This window comes from Aedes aegypti, chromosome 1 (genome assembly GCF_002204515.2).
Source record: "Aedes aegypti strain LVP_AGWG chromosome 1, AaegL5.0 Primary Assembly, whole genome shotgun sequence".
In the NCBI taxonomy this organism is placed as follows: Eukaryota; Metazoa; Arthropoda; class Insecta; order Diptera; family Culicidae; genus Aedes; species Aedes aegypti.
The window spans coordinates 71,577,612-71,594,260 of NC_035107.1; the positions used below are offsets into that span (position 1 = coordinate 71,577,612).

The window sequence follows — 16,649 nt, forward strand, 5'->3', positions numbered from 1 at the left end:
ATCGTCTTTGTCATCTCGGCGGGCGATTTCGTCAAACGTTTTGGGTACATCTGTGGACAATGGGACAGCAGAAATTGCTCCGTAACCAACGAAATAGTTGAGCAACTTACCCGGAAGTGTGCGCTCCCGATCGCTGCGCCTCACCATCGCTTGTCCTTCGGACTCGTGGTGTTCTGGTTGCGATGGGAGCGCCGATGCTGTCGCCTCGTCCATCTCATCATCGGAATCATCAAGCTGGTCTAGCAGATCTTGTTGGTCTGGTTCTTCAAACTATCTTGCCACTTCTAGTTCTTGCGTAACGGGTTCGGCTTCGGCTTCATCATCCCCCTCTTTTTCGTAGGAACATTGAACTACCAACGGTGAATCTGTTTTGGCTTCATTGTCAGCTTCATACGGAAAACGACCTTCATCGAACTTCACGTCACAAGCCACGATGATCTTCCGATGAATTCGATTCCAAAGCCGATAGCCATTCGGCGCGTAGCCGACCATCACAGCTTCAAAAATTATTGCGTCTAGCTTCTTTCATTCAGGCTCTGCATCCGAAAATTCGAAGCTTCTCCAGATTGGGTTTCACTCCTAGCCACAGTTCCGCGGGGGTCTTCTGGACCGACAGGGCTGCCGTCGGACTCCGGTGCATTAGGTACACACCAGTCAAGGCAGCTTCACACCACATCTTTTTCGGTAATCTGGAATCTAGAAGCATAGCACGTACCTTTTCGATGAGCATTCGATTGAACCGCTCGGCCAACCCCATTTTGTTGCGGGGAATATGCAACCGTCGCCTCGATTTGAATTCCTTTGCTCTTGTACCATTTCTTCTGCTCATTGGATCCATACTCCGTGCCTTGATCCACCGTCAGCTTCGAAATTTTCTTGTCAAAAGCCGCAGTCACCATTGCTTCATATTCTCGGAACAGCTCGAAAACTTGACTTTTTGTCTTCATCAGATAAATCACCGAAAAATGGCTGTAGTCATCGATGAAAGATACGAAATAACGTGAGCCGGGGGGTCGATAGTTCCACATACGTCCGAGTGGATTCTCTCCAGAACCCGAGTTGCACGTTGACGAGTTCCGTCGAAGGGCTCACGGCACTGCTTGCTTTGCACACATGGTTCGCAAAATCGGATCTTCTGTGGCTTCGTTCTGATACCTTCAACCATATTGTGTTGGACCAGCTTCGAGATTGCTTGTTGGTTCAGGTGACCCAGCCGACGATGCCACAACTCACTCACCTCGGCTTGACATACATTCGCAGAAGACGCTTGAAGCTTGACATCCAACTCGTACAAACATCCTTTCAAGTACGCTGTAGCAATAACTGTGTTGTTTTTCTGCAAGGTAGCTTGCTTACCGCAAAACGGCACCGAGATTCCAGCCTTGGCCAATTTCTTGACAGACATCAAGTTGTCTCTTAGCTCCGGCACAAACAGGACTTCGTTGATCGTCATCTGAACACCTTTGTTGCTCACACCTTCGATGGTTCTTTTCTTTCGAGCATCCAAAGTTTCACCGTCCTTCGCGACGTTGATGATGATGGGACTTGATAACTTGCTCAACGACGAGAACACGGCAGCATTGTTCACTAGATGATCGCTTGAAGCTTAATCGTTGTCTAGCTTGGAGCTTAATCGTCCGTCACTATTTCGGGCTTCACCTGTGCGACCAGCCATAAAACTTTCCGCCTTGCTTCCAGATCCAGTAGCCGAGTTCGCTTCACTGGGGTTCTTCTGCCGGCAGTCCTTCTTCATGTGCCCTTTCTTGCCGCACTTATGGCACTTTCCGATGAATTTTTTCGGTCGATCCTTATTCTTCTCACCTGCAAACGCCGTAGATTTCTCGATCGTGCTGTCCTGTTGCCGTTCGAGCTGCTTGACTTCTTCACCCAGAAGCCATTGCTTCACTACGTCCAACGTCACCGAGGTTCTCCAGAGCAGTTATCAACGGGTCATACCTTTTCGGGAGCGTACCGAACAGCGTTAATACCATATCCGGTTCCTTCAGTTCCGCGCCTGATACTCGTAGTTGCCAGATCAGATCGTCGAACCGCTCCAAATGGTTCCGCATGGTTTCGCCTTCCTGTAGCTTTTGTAGCTGTAGCGTTTTTGCTTCGCGTACCGTCTCCAGGTACTCATCTCCCAGGAACCCGATCAACCACGACTTTGCCTTCTTGTCCGCCTCGTCGAACTTCGCTTTTTCAGCAGCTTCATCCGGGGCATCCTTCGTCAAGGTATGTTCCACTCCCATAGCGTCCAGGTACGCACGTACACGAAAACTTCAGTTATGGAATCCAGGACCTCCTTGGTATTGAGGGATACCGTGCACCGAATCCTTGCTGGATGAGCCCATAACCTCTTAGGAGGGGTACCGTTTCAAAGGAATGGAATAAGCTTGGAAAGCGTCTGACTTCAACGGAGGTTTATTAGCAAGTGATCAGTTATGAAAAATAACAAACTCTTAGTTACTAGGGTCGGTGGCGTAGCCAGGGATACATTGATTGTTTAGCTACTTAGATTACAGTAAGTGAGGAGTATACCCATATCAGTCACCAGGCAATCCGCTATACCATTGGCCGACGGGACTGCGCGGCAATGCCGAGAACCACAACTATCGTACAGCAGTGGAAGACAAAGGCCTTCCATAAGGACCTTTTCGTCGAAGCACTTCGTGCAGACAGCAGTGATATTACGGATCTCGATGCGGTGGAGCTGACAAGGGCGATGGTCAGGGCGTGTGACATAACAATGCCAAGAAAACGGAGGCCATCAAACAACCGGCGTCCCGTATATAGGTGGAACGAGGCACTCTGCACTCTTCGCGCCGCTTGTTCTCAAGCGAGGAGACGATATCAGAGAGCGAGACACGAGGAAGTCCGAGAAGAGCGAAGAATTGTTTTCCAGCAAGCCAGAACGGCTTTCAAACGAGAGATTAAGCTGAGCAAGTCCAACTGCTTTAAAGAGCTGTGCCGAGCAGCTGATGCTAATCCTTGGGGGATGCCTACCGAGTAATAATGGCGAAAATCAAGGGCCCGTCGACGCCGGCCGAAACATGTTGAGAGTCATCGTCGAGGGTCTATTCCCAAAGCATGGCCCTACTATGTGGCCGGCCACACCCTATGGCAATGAAAGCGCTGAAGCTAAACAAAGCCCCGGGTCCTGACGGAATCCCCAACGTGGCATTCAAAGCAGCGGTCCTTGTATATCCAGATATGGTAAGGAAGGTTATGCAGAAATGCCTGGACGAAGGTCAATTTCCAGAAATATGGAAAATTCAGAAACTGGTATTGTTGCCGAAGCCAGGAAAACCGCCTGGGGATCCAGAATTATACAGGTCTATATGTTTACTGGATACACTCGGTAAACTCTTGGACGGGTTATCCTTAACAGGGTGATGAAATGCACAGAGAGCGAGCACGGGCTATCAGAAAGGCAGTTTGGATTCCGGAAACGAAGGTCGACGGTGGACGTAATTCAGACGGTGCTGGAGAGGGCCGTAATAGCATTGAAACAAAAGCGTAGAGGAGATCGTTACTGGGAGGCCATTGCCACAGCGCTGGACAGAACGCGGGTTCCCGACTACTTGTGCCAGATTTTGAGGAGCTACTTCCAAAACCGTGTACTGAGGTACGAAACCGACGTCGGCCCGAAGGAGTTTAGAGTAACGGCTGGAGTTCCATTGGAGTCGAGATTGTCTGCTTCGCCGATGTCGTCCTACATGTAACAGGTGAGACGCAGGAGGAAGTAAAAATGCTGGCAACGGAGGCAATTGGTCTGGTCGAAGATTGGATGAAGGGAGTCATGCTGAAGATAGCCCACCACAAAACGGATGTGCTACTAGTTAGCAAATGCAAAGCAGTCATGCACGGTGAGATCACTGTAGGGAGGCATGTCATAGCATCACAGCGAAAGCTGAAAAACCTGAGCGTAATGCTAGGCGATCGGCTGAACTTCAACAGTCACGTCAATTATGCATGCGAGAAGGTAGAGAAGGCGAGCAATGCGCTCACAAGACTTGTGCCCAACATAGGTGGTCCTAGAAGCAGTGAGAGGCGTCTTCTGGCTGTCGTATAAACATCGCCACTAAGATAAGCTGCGCCAGTCTGAGGCGCGGCGCTGCAGACCAAGCGGAATCGGGATAAGTTAAACAGCACGTTCCGACTCATCACCATGCGAGTGGTGAGCGCGTACAGGACTATATCGTCGGAGGCGGCATGCGTAATCGCTGGGATGATCCCGATCTGCATCATCCTGTCCGAAGACATCGACTGCTATCAGCGAAGAGAAACTAGTCAGGCGAGGAAGTTGACAAGAATTCGTTCGCTGGCTAAGTGGCAGCAAGAATGGCATGCCTCCGAGAAAGGCAGGTGGACCCACAGGCTCATCCCGAATCTATCGGCCTGGGTGAACAGGGAGCACGGAGAAGTGAACTTCCACCTGACACAGTTCTTGTCAGGTCACGGCTGCTTCAAGCAGTATCTGCATCGATTCGGCCATGCGTCTTCACCATCCTGTCCTGAGTGTATGGAGATTGAAGAAACGCCAGAACATGTTGTCTTCGACTGCCCGAGGTTCAACATAGAACGAAACACGGTGGCGACTGCTTTTGGTGACTACTTCAGGTGTGGTCCACGGAATGGTAAGCGATCCCGATCTTTGGAATATGATGACCAACATGGTGGTGCAAATAATGTCAGACTTACAGCGCAACTGGCGAGAAGAGCAACGAAGCGAGACGCAGAGAGCAGCGCTTGACGTCGGGGCGCTGATGAACCGGAAGCCAAACTCCCACCGGAATTGTCGGACTAACCTCGGCACTTGATAAGTCAGTCTGTTGTTGAGAGGAGACCATCGAGCGCGATCGGAGTAGGCTAGATCCTCCGTCGGGTACTAGACCGTGTAGAACGAGCGTAACGTAGTATTGGTAATAAGTCGTCGAGGCGCCTGTGAACCGGAAGTTACCCTCCAACCGGAATTGCAGAACCGACCCTGACAGGGCCTGACACTTGCCCGATCACCATCGAGTCGGAGTAGGCTAGATATTCCGCCGGGGACTAGCTGAGTAGATCGCGAAACAGCACCAACAAATGGTCGTCGGGGCGCCTGTGAACCGGAAGCTTCCCTCCACCGGAATCGCAGGACCGACCTCGGCATCTGGCCGGTCAGCTTCGGAGTAGGCTAAGTCCACCGTCGGGGACTAGCTGAGTAGATCGCGGAACAGCACCGGCAAATGATCGTCGAGGCACCTGTGAACCGGAAGTTTCCTTTCACCGGATTCGCAGGATCGACCTCGGTATCTGCCCTGATAGCATCGGTTCGGACGATCTTTCGCCGCCAGGGAAATCTTCGTCAGAGTAGGATAGATCTACAGTCGGAGGCTATTCTGAGTAGTACGAGCGTATCACCGGCTTGAGTCGTCGGAGCGCCAGTGAACCGGAAGCCATCCTCCAACTGAAATCTCTGGGCCGACTTCGACACTCTACCGGCCAACAACGAAGTATGAACAACGCTTAATGTTACCGGTTTTTGGAAGATATTCCTCCGTCAAGGTACTCGCCATCGGAATAGGCTAGCTTCACCGTCGGGAACTACGCCGAGTAGTATCGTTCACGATTAACCGCCGGCTTTGTGTCGTCGGAGCGCTTGCGAACCGGAAGTCACCCCTCATCCGGAATCGCAAGACCGACCTCGGAATCCAACCGGTCCACCCGTAGAGCATGACGAGTAGAAAAAAAACAAGCGCACCAACAAAACACAATAGCATCTATCGAAAAAAGTCTCACATGGCCCAGGCTTATGGTCGTCCCAAAATGTGAGTGACGATGAAGAGACAAATTGCAGCCAGATCGAAAAGATCCAGAGGTGCCGAAAAGGCGTAGAGGCATTAACAAGCCCTCTGCCTCCTGAAGTAATACCATGAGGTAGTACCAGGGGGACATCGGACTTGTATCCCAATCCGATGAAAAGTGGTACACAGTTGTTTTCTCCTTTTTTTTCTCTATTACCGCACTCAAGACGTGTATCCGCAGTAGATCGTTGAGTAATAGACCGTAATAGACCGTTAAGTGAGAGCCACAGAGCCTAATACCCTTGTGCACCCCAGATAGCCGGGTTAGGTGAAAGTTTCTAACTTTGCTAGAAGTGCGAAAATTCTATTAAAAAATACTAAGCATTGCATACCTCTAAGTCGCCAAATTCCTCGCCCAGGTCCTTCCGAAAATCACGAAGCTCCTTCTACTTGTCCACATGAAGATCAGTTTCTACCTCTTAGCGAATCACGAAGCTCGTCGAGGTTCTACCTTCTGAGGATCACACAGCTCCTCCTCAACTCGAGCCATGTACAAGTGGTCCGACTTCGAGGCTTGTAATTGCTCCGACCAGCCAACAGCTCCTTCTACGGCGTTACATGACTCCACCATGTGACTTATGCGGCCGATCCTCCAGTAGGGGCTCGCAGATGAATCGCAAGCTACTGACTGATATCGCTACCATAGCGCTGCCATGTCACTGCGCCGTCCTCCAAGCTCCTCCTGACTTTCGAGTTCCTCCAGCTCTTCCAAACTCGTCCTCCGATCAATCAGTATCCTGTCCAGCCTCGTTCTCTGCATCTTGGCTCCGCTTCAGCCGCCTCCCGTCCAGACTCCACCTTCCGCCCCATACCCCCTCGTTGAGGTTCCAGCCTTCCATACCGATACACCTGGAGATCACCACAGCAGACAGAATCGCAAATCGACCACGTTCTGTCTTATGGACGGCATTTCTCCGACACTATCGACGTCAGGACCTATCGCGGCACTAACATCGACTCTGACCACTATCTGGTGATGGTTAAACAACGTACGGTACCGATGGCCGCCCCGGTATGACCTAGAGCGGCTCAAGCAACCGGATGTCGCAGCGGCATACGCGCAGCACCTCGGGGCTGCATTACCGGAAGTGGGTGAGCTGGATAAAGCCCTTCTGAGGACTGCTGGAGAACAGTGAAAGCAGCCATCAATAATGCAGCTGAGAGTAACGTCGGGTACGAGGGACGGATTCGACGGAACTAGTGGTTCGACGAGGTATGTAGGCAGATTCTGGAGGACCCAGCAAAACGTGGAACGTTATAGACGGAAACGGGAGCAGCAGATCCGTATGTTTCGAGAGAAAAAAAAACCGCCTAGAGGAGACGGAGTGCGAAGAGTTGGAACAGCTGTGCCGGTCTAAAAAAAAACGTAAGTTCTATCAGAAGCTCAACGCATCCTCCAACGGCTTCGTGCCGCGAGTTGAAACGTGCAGGGATAAGGATGGGAGCATTTTGACGGACGAGCGTAAGGTGATTGAAAAGTGGAAGCAGCACTTCGACGAACACCTGAACGGCGCTGAGAGCACAGGCAATGAAGGACGGGACAACGGAGGAGAAGACTTCGTCAGTACTGCGGACGATGGAAACCAACCAGCCTCCATTTGAGGGGGGGGGGGGTTAAGGATGCTATTCACCAGCTCAAGAACAATAAAGCTTTATTTTTAACAATAAAGATTGTATCGGAGCTGAAGTCAAAAAGATGGACTCGGAGAGGCTGGCCATTTGTCTACACCGGCTGATAGGCACAATCTGGGAAACAGAACTGCTACCGAATGAGTGTAAGTAAGGGATATTATGCCCCATCTACAAAAAAGGCGACATGTTAGATTGTGAGAACTTTCAAGCGATCACCATTTTAAATGCGGACAGGGCTCGGCTAGGTAGCAGTGTTACGATATAAGGAATACGTTCGAGGTGGTCGACGAGTTCGTCTACTTTGGATCCTTGCTGACGGCTGACAAGACCGTTAGCCGTCAAATACGGAGGCACATTATCAGTGGAAGTCAGGCCTACTATGGCCTCCACAAGAAGCTGCGGTCAAAAAACATTCACACCCGCACCAAATGTACCATGTGTAAAACGCTCATAAGGCCGGTAGTCCTCTACGGGCATGAAACGTGGACGGTGCTCGAGGAAGACTTGCAAGCACTTGGAGTCTCTTAACGTCGAGTGTGTAGTGATAGCGGTTAAATCGATATTTTATTTGCCAAAACATAGACAACATAATAAACATCGACTAATATTAGCAAGTCGCCCAATTCTATTGACAGACACGAACGATAAAAAAAAAAGCAAAAATTGTTTTCCTGACTGACGATGCGAAGGAGGACGAAACGACAACGAATAACAAATATATACCCGCGCTTATTTGGAATCGAACCAAAGACCTCCCGATTCATAAACCAGTTCTAACTCCACGCACCTATCGACGGCTTCAGATTTACAGCTAGAAATATTCGTTCCAACTGACAGAGGGCGGTGCCACCCGCTTACTCGTAGTTGGAACGAAGATACTGTTTTCTGATGCCGGATTCTGTTGAAGCCGGCCGCATTAAAAGAATGTATTCAATTCTAATCTGCGAACCGGTTGATGTTTGGGCGCTTCAACGAAGCTTGCGCCGCTAATTCCTTCGCTGGCCGAAGTGAGGGAACTCTCAAAACCTCACTTCTAGCCGACTGCGGAATGGGTGCTTCGAAGAATCCTCTGCCCTGCTGCTGCTGCTGCTGGTTCTGGTTCTGCTCCGTATGCATCCGTTAATCTACTGACTGCAAACGATCTGCGCGTCGGTTTTATATTTTGTTGTTCGTTGTCGTTGCGTCCTCCTTCGCATCGTCAGTCAGGAAAACAATTTTTGCTTTTTTTTATCGTTCGTGTCAGTCAATAGAATTGGGCGACTTGCTAATATTAGTCGATGTTTATTTTGTTGTCTATGTTTTGGCAAATATTAATATCGATTTAACCGCTATCACTACAGAGTGCTTAGGACGATTTTTGGCAGTGTGTAGGAAAACGGTGTGTGATGGCGAAGGATGAATCACGAGCTTGTCCAACTGTACGGCTAACCCAGTATCCAGAATTATTGTGGCGTAAAATTGTAGATTCAGTGTTATCTGTTTAGATGTTAACTAAATAAATTAAATAAATATTTGGATTCATATAAAATTTCTATCCCTTTCAGACAATAATCGTAGCAAAAAAAGAAATTTGTCGAAAATGGTTTATTGACGTTCAATGATGCATTCCCTGTAGAGAACACCTTTCTGTTCAACAGTTTAATGTCAACCTTCCTTCTCTTTCTTCCAGGTGGAAGTCATCTACGCGACTTATCATGTAGACATCGGCGAAACCCCGTTCTTCGTCGCAGTGGACTACACCCAAAGCAAGGTCGTGGTCAGCATCCGGGGGACGCTCAGCATGAAGGACGTCCTTACGGATCTGAACGCCGAGGGCGACTGCCTTCCGTTGAATCCACCTCGCGAGGATTGGCTGGCCCATAAGGGCATGGTCCAGGCCGCAATCTACATCAAGAATAAACTGGAGGAGGAGAATCTCATTCAACGGGCTCTCAATCACAATCCAACGCGGGGAACTCCGGGCTTTGGACTGGTGCTGGTGGGGCACTCGCTCGGGGCCGGTACGGCAGCCATCTTGGCTATTCTGATGAAGCAGCAGTACGACGATTTGCACTGTTACAGCTACTCACCGCCAGGTGGCTTGTTGAGGTACTTAAGAATTATTATTTTGCGTGGACTGAACAACCAAAATTTGAACTAATTACAGCATGCCAGCGGTCGAGTACAGTAAATCCTTCATCACTTCGGTGGTCGTGGGGAAAGATGTTGTTCCACGGATAGGTCTACATCAAATGGAAGCGCTGCGAGCGGATCTCATCAACGCCATCCAGCGGAGTATAGATCCCAAGTGGAAGACTATAGCCTGTTCGGTGATATGCTGCTGTTGTGGTCCAGAGCCGACATCCGTGACAATGATGTCCACCAAGGAGGAGAATGTCATGCGTTACGAACAGGATCGGAATAGTGCTCGCCAGAGCACGGTACATCCCAACGACAACTCCATAGCCCTAACGCTACACCATCCTCTCTATCCACCCGGACGAATCATCCACATCGTACGACACCACCCCAGCCAGGACGAGTAAGTATAACTTTTCCTCTCTGTATGTTTTCGCAATGTTGGTTTCGATTGACTTCAATTGACTCCCCCCAGAAAGTCAAAATGCTCTAAACGACGGAAATTTGTCATAACAAAGTGTCATCATCACTCTCTTTTTGGTGGTGCAATAGTAGCATGACCCACCCCAAGCTCTCGTCGTCATCCCCGCCTCCTTCTTAAAGTGCTGCAAACAAGTGCTTTTTCGCTCGTTTGGAAAATTGCATTTCCCGTGTACAATAAAACACTCGTTTTCAACGCTTCGAATCTTGACACACATTACCGGTGCCGATACACTGAAACCTCCGTTTGTGTAAATTTCATAACGTAAATGGAATTGTATGAATTTGAGGCTAGGCAGAAAACGTTCTGTCTCAATTTAAAAATATGTTGTAAACTTGTAACATCAAAGCTTGTGCTAAATCAAGACGAATCTCAACGGCAACTATATCTTTAGTGAGGATCTACGACATGTCTTCTTTGAGTTTTATAATGGTTACCAGTGATCATCGGATGCTTTATCATTGCACATCATACTCACACAGGATCAAATAATAGGGTCATTAAATGTTTAATGAAATCTTGTTTTTATTTTACAACACGATAGACTACCTTAGCAATTTTTCCCACTCAAATAACGGCTATATCATATATCATATTTAAACTTAAATTTAAAAATTGGGTCCATTAATGAATCTAACAAAAATACCGCAGGGGTTTTAGTTTCAACACTGGGGTTGTTCCTGTCTGACGTTTCGGGAGAGACACGGAAAACAAAATACACCCAAAATTTGAGTTTAAGGCTAAATAGCCCGTCATTCGTTTTGGCAACAATGATGACTTTTCAGCTTACATTTCAAAGTGATAAAACTCAGTCTTGATAGTTCATATTAATTTGAAAAAGTATCATTGTACGCGCTAACATGCATAAAGTATGCTGACACTTTTTCAGCTGCGTCAGTGCAAAACTAACTGATTTTCTTTGATTTAAAATCGTGATATGAATAAGCAACAATCATCATCGACGCGTACAAATTTCAATGACGGCCTACTTCGTTTTAAGTCAAGGGGTGTGACAAAATCTAAAACAAACAAAAAGAAAATTTTGGACTTAAACAAACGAAAAACATTAAAAAATTTAGTAAACATGAGTTTTTGGTCTGAAATTAAGAGCTGAAACTGGGAAAAGGCTTTAGGATTCTATAGTAATTTTTTACGTTTTGAGTCCAACGCCTATCCAAATACTCCTTTGAACATAGAACTTCAGATCTTCATACGTAACCAGTGACCTTTCTGATGTTAAAGAATAAGATCTATGCCCAAACGGGCTCAATAAAATGTTAAGTTCTACAACAGTTTATCCGGTTATCCTAAAACTTTTTATGAGTATAGGCCTTTGATTTTACAGGCGTAACTACCCGCATAGCGAATAGAAAACTACATTTTGCCGTAAATTCATAACAGTATATTGCTTTTTACCGTTAAGGTTGATGTCTCACAAACAGTCAATTTTATGTGGAACAATACGAAACCCCATGTTTTGGACCATAAAGAAAAGTTTAAATAATCCATGCTATACAGTTACAATGTATAACAGTATTATGATACTGTTAAATGGTATAAAGATAGAGGTTCTTGAGATACGGTAGAAATATTTAATTTTGGCAAATAGTTTTTATTCATATTTAGCAACACACAACCACATGTACATTTTACTATATGTTACTGCAGAACGTTCTCTGGACTGAATTGGAAATATGTAGAACCCACACTTCTTGACAAACAGATTATCCCGAAATTTCTTAAAACACCCACCACTTCTACTCAGCAATCAGTTCTTGGTAGATGTTTTGGAACATAAAAGGGTATTCCACTTTCCTTGCCACTCCAGGGAAGTCCATGGAACTCGATATCAATAGACCCGTTTCATGAGAAGCCGTTGAATGTAGACTAGCATCATTACGTCAATGCCTTGTAGTGGAAAAGCGATACCAGCTGATAGCGATACAATCAATCGAAAGCAGAATTACGATTGTACAACTCTCCATTAACTCCACTCAAGTTTTCCCCAACTAATTTGGCATTATAATAAAAACAACTTACGTACAGCGTCTTTTTTATATACAAAATTCATTGAAAATGGGAAAACACTAATTCAAGCATTAATATAGTTCAAGTTTTAAAGAAAACCTTAAGTGGTATAAATCAAATATCATTGTAGTAATTTCGCGTTCTTTTCTCTTTGCGGGCTTCGTGGTCGTGTGGTTAGTGTTACCAAGCATTTTGCCGCATCGAGTCAAGGGGTGTGGGTTCGATTGTCGCTTCAGTCCCGAAAACTTTTCGTCAGAAATGTATTTCGACTGTGCCACTGGGCGTTGCATCACATAACATAAGTGGAACTCGTGCGCATCGTACCTTCGTGCTGTGCGTACACGAATTCTCTCTGCTCTTGGAAGTTTTCTTAAAAACTACCTAAAGCAATAAAACAGTACTTTTCAGTGCTACACAAACAGTACTTTTCAGTGCTAAAATTAAAAACGGTACTTTTCAGTGCTACTTAAACAGTACTTTTCAGTACTATTTTTTCTACTATTGATCCCTTTACGATCCTTGTTTGGACCCGTGCCTTCGATTTTTCGTTGGACCCGTTGGCGAAAGCTAGCGGTGGTAATCCTTCTTGGACACCGTCTAGGGAAAAAACCTCTCGAAGGTCACGTCTTTCTCGTTTATTAACTAAACATGGTATCAACAACTAACAAAAGGAAGGGTGAATCTCTGAATTCACTACTTCCTTCCAAAAAAGTGGGTTTTAAAATTGTCACTACACGTGGCAAGAATGGAAGAAAGGACCCTTCCGCGGTGAAAGGCGAACTTTCTTCCAAGGGTGAAATGAATAATTGTATCGAAATGAGCAATCAGTTCGATGCTCTAGACAAATTTTCCGAACACCAAATCGAAGCAGCCTCTAGCCCAGGCTCTTTGATTCAAGTGAGGAAGCAAAGAGTGCCGCCTATCGTGGTCAGTTGTTCCGAATTTGGGGGATTTAGGCAGGAGATCTTGAACTCCATTAGGGGAATCAAGGTTTCCTTCCAAATTGCAAAGAAAGGAGACTGTCGCGTTTTGCCGGAAACTCTTAAAGATCGCGAACTTCTTCTCAGATATCTTGAAGAGAAGAAGCACAAATTTTTTACTTATGACGACAAAACTGAACGTTTGTTCAAAGTCGTCTTGAAAGGTCTCTCAAGTGACTATAAGTCACCTGAAGAGATCAAAAATGGAATAAATGATTTACTTGGATTTTCACCAGTCCAAGTAATCATTATGAAAAAGAGAACCCAATCTGGCATTGTTCGGAAAGGGCTTTCTCAAGAATATTATTTAGTTCACTTTAACAAAAAAGAACTAAATAATATTAAACCTTTAGAAAAAGCTAAACTTATGTTCGATGTCCGTGTGACGTGGGAACATTTCCAGAAACCTGGAGGAAATTACCAGAACCCCACTCAGTGCCGTCGGTGCCAAAAGTGGGGTCATGGTACAAAAAATTGTCGCATGGATGCTAAATGCATGATTTGCGGAGGTTCTTCTCACGCTAAGGACGACTGTCCTGTGAAAGAAGATACCAGAAAATTTCAATGCGCCAATTGCAAGGGCCCTCACAAAGCTAACTTTTGGGAATGCATTTCACGCAAAAGAGTCGTTGAGGCTCGTGCCAAGCAGATGAAGGATAATATCCGTTACGATAACGGTCGTTTCCGGAATTTGCCTGGTAGAGTATCGAACAATGCTCATTTTTCAGTTAACGATCGCTTGATTAGGAATCATACCCACCAGGAAGATCATAATCATGCTCATTCACAAACAAATTTTAATCCGTCGGGTAGCCGTTCGAATCTTTCAATTTCGAATGTATCTACCCACGGTAAATCCTTTGCCGATATCGTAGCAGGTAATTTGAACTCTTCCCCTGTTCGTTCCATGAGTACCCATTCTACTTGTTTCAAATCAAATGGAAAAAACCCTACCGCCACAGGTAACTCCTACCCCGCTTCTTCGTCTACCGAAAATTCCAATGGGAAATCATCAGATGATATGTCTGCCTCTGATTTTAATTTTCTAACTGAACAATTGAATCTAATGATTGATGCAATGTTCAAAGCCACCACTATGACTGAAGCAGTCCAAGTAGGTGTAAAATTTACAAATAAAATTGTTATTGGATTACGTTTTTCTAATGGATCCAAATAATAATTTAAATATTTTAAATTGGAATGCTCGTTCTCTGAATGGTAAAGAGGACGAGCTGTTTAATTTTCTTACAGCTAATAAAGTGCATATAGCAGTTATTACCGAAACTCATTTAAAACCTGGATCCAAATTTAAAAAAGATCCTAACTTTTTTGTTTATCGTAATGATCGACTTGATGGGGCATGTGGGGGAGTTGCAATCATCATTCATAGGCGTATAAAACATCAACTGTTTTCGTCATTTGAAACTAAAGTTTTTGAAACTTTAGGTGTTTCTGTTGAAACACAGTTTGGTAAATATACTTTCATAGCTGCCTATTTGCCTTTTCAATGCTCTGGACAGCAAGTTAATTGGCTTCAAACTGACTTGCGAAAATTGACTCGCAATAAGTCAAAATTTTTTGTCATTGGTGACTTTAATGCCAAACATCGGTCATGGAATAATTCTCAAAGTAATTCCAACGGCAGAATTTTATTTGATGAGTGCTCTTCAGGATATTTCTCAATTCAATACCCTGATAGCCCTACATGTTTTTCCTCTTCTAGAAATCCATCTACGATTGACTTGGTCTTAACCGACTCTAGTCATCTTTGTAGCCAATTAGTTACTCATGCTGATTTTGATTCTGATCATGTCCCTGTTACATTTCAAATATCGCATGAAGCGATTCTCAATCCTATCAGCTCCACTTTCAATTATTTACGAGCCGACTGGAATATATATGAAACGTATGTTGACTCTAATCTTGATGTTAATATTTCTTTAGAAACTAAAATTGATATTGACAATGCTCTTGAAACTTTAACAAATTCCATTGTTGAAGCCCGGAGCATTGCAATTCCAAAATGTGAAGTAAAATTTGAATCCGTGATTATAGACGATGATCTTAAACTCTTGATCCGTCTTAAAAACGTGAGGAGAAGGCAATTTCAACGCACTCGTGATCCTGCTATGAAAATTATATGGCAGGATTTGCAGAAAGAAATCAAGAAACGTTTTGCAGATTTAAGAAACAAAAATTTTGAAAATAAAATTTCTCAATTGGACCCCGGCTCTAAGCCCTTTTGGAAATTATCTAAAATCTTGAAAAAACCTCAGAAGCCTATACCGGCATTGAAAGAGGAAAACAAATTATTACTAACTAATTGCGAAAAAGCTCAAAAACTTGCTATGCAGTTTGAAAGTGCTCACAATTTTAATTTAGGACTTACTAGTCCAATTGAAAATGAAGTTACTCAGGAGTTCGAAAATATTCTCAATCAAGAGAACGTTTTCGAAAATGCCTGGGAGACTGATTTGGAAGAAGTGAGAACTATTATTAAAAAATTCAAAAATATGAAAGCTCCTGGCGATGATGGAATTTTCTACATCCTCATCAAGAAACTTCCAGAAAGTAGCTTATCATTTTTAGTTGATATATTTAACAAATGTTTTCAATTAGCATATTTTCCTGACAAATGGAAAAATGCTAAGGTTGTTCCAATTTTAAAACCAGACAAAAATCCTGCAGAAGCTTCTAGCTATCGTCCAATCAGTTTGCTTTCCTCCATCAGTAAACTTTTTGAAAAGGTTATTTTGAACAGAATGATGGCCCACATCAACGAAAATTCAATTTTTGCCAATGAACAGTTCGGATTCCGCCATGGACATTCGACCACTCATCAACTTTTACGTGTAACAAATTTGATCCGTTCCAACAAATCTGAAGGCTACTCTACTGGTCTTGCTCTTCTAGACATAGAAAAAGCATTCGACAGTGTTTGGCATGAAGGTTTGATTGTAAAATTGAAAAATTTTAATTTTCCAACATACATTGTTAGAATAATTCAAAGTTATCTGTCAAATCGTACACTTCAGGTTAATTATCAGAACTCCAGATCTGAAAGACTTCCTGTAAGAGCTGGTGTTCCCCAAGGCAGCATCTTGGGACCAATATTATACAATATTTTCACATCTGACTTACCTGAGTTACCTCAGGGATGTCAAAAATCTTTGTTTGCGGATGACACAGGCCTCTCCGCCAAAGGACGAAGCCTGCGTGTCATCTGTAGTCGATTGCAAAAAAGTTTGGATATTTTTTCTTCATACTTGCAAAAATGGAAGATTTCTCCTAATGCTTCCAAAACTCAACTAATAATATTCCCACATAAACCAAAAGCTCTTTATTTGAAACCTTCAAGTAGACATGTTGTCACGATGAGAGGGGTTCCAATAAATTGGTCAGATGAAGTTAAGTATCTAGGACTCATGCTAGATAAGAATTTAACTTTCAAAAATCACATTGAGGGCATTCAAGCCAAATGTAACAAATATGTAAAATGTCTCTATCCCCTTATTAATAGAAAATCAAAACTTTGTCTTAAGAACAAGCTTTTGATATTCAAAC

General features: G+C 44.7%; 1 protein-coding gene across 6 annotated transcripts in view; it reads left to right on the plus strand.

Annotated features, from left to right (window-relative positions):
* LOC5569559 (sn1-specific diacylglycerol lipase alpha) overlaps positions 1–16,649 on the plus strand; it is a 343,791-nt gene that overhangs the window by 253,974 nt on the left and 73,168 nt on the right. For all 6 annotated transcript variants that reach the window (XM_021839496.1, XM_021839490.1, XM_021839515.1 and 3 more), the window contains 2 exons: positions 9,148–9,566; positions 9,625–9,999. In XM_021839496.1, coding sequence (XP_021695188.1) covers positions 9,148–9,566; positions 9,625–9,999 — 794 coding nt within the window. The remainder of the gene's footprint in view (positions 1–9,147; positions 9,567–9,624; positions 10,000–16,649) is intronic.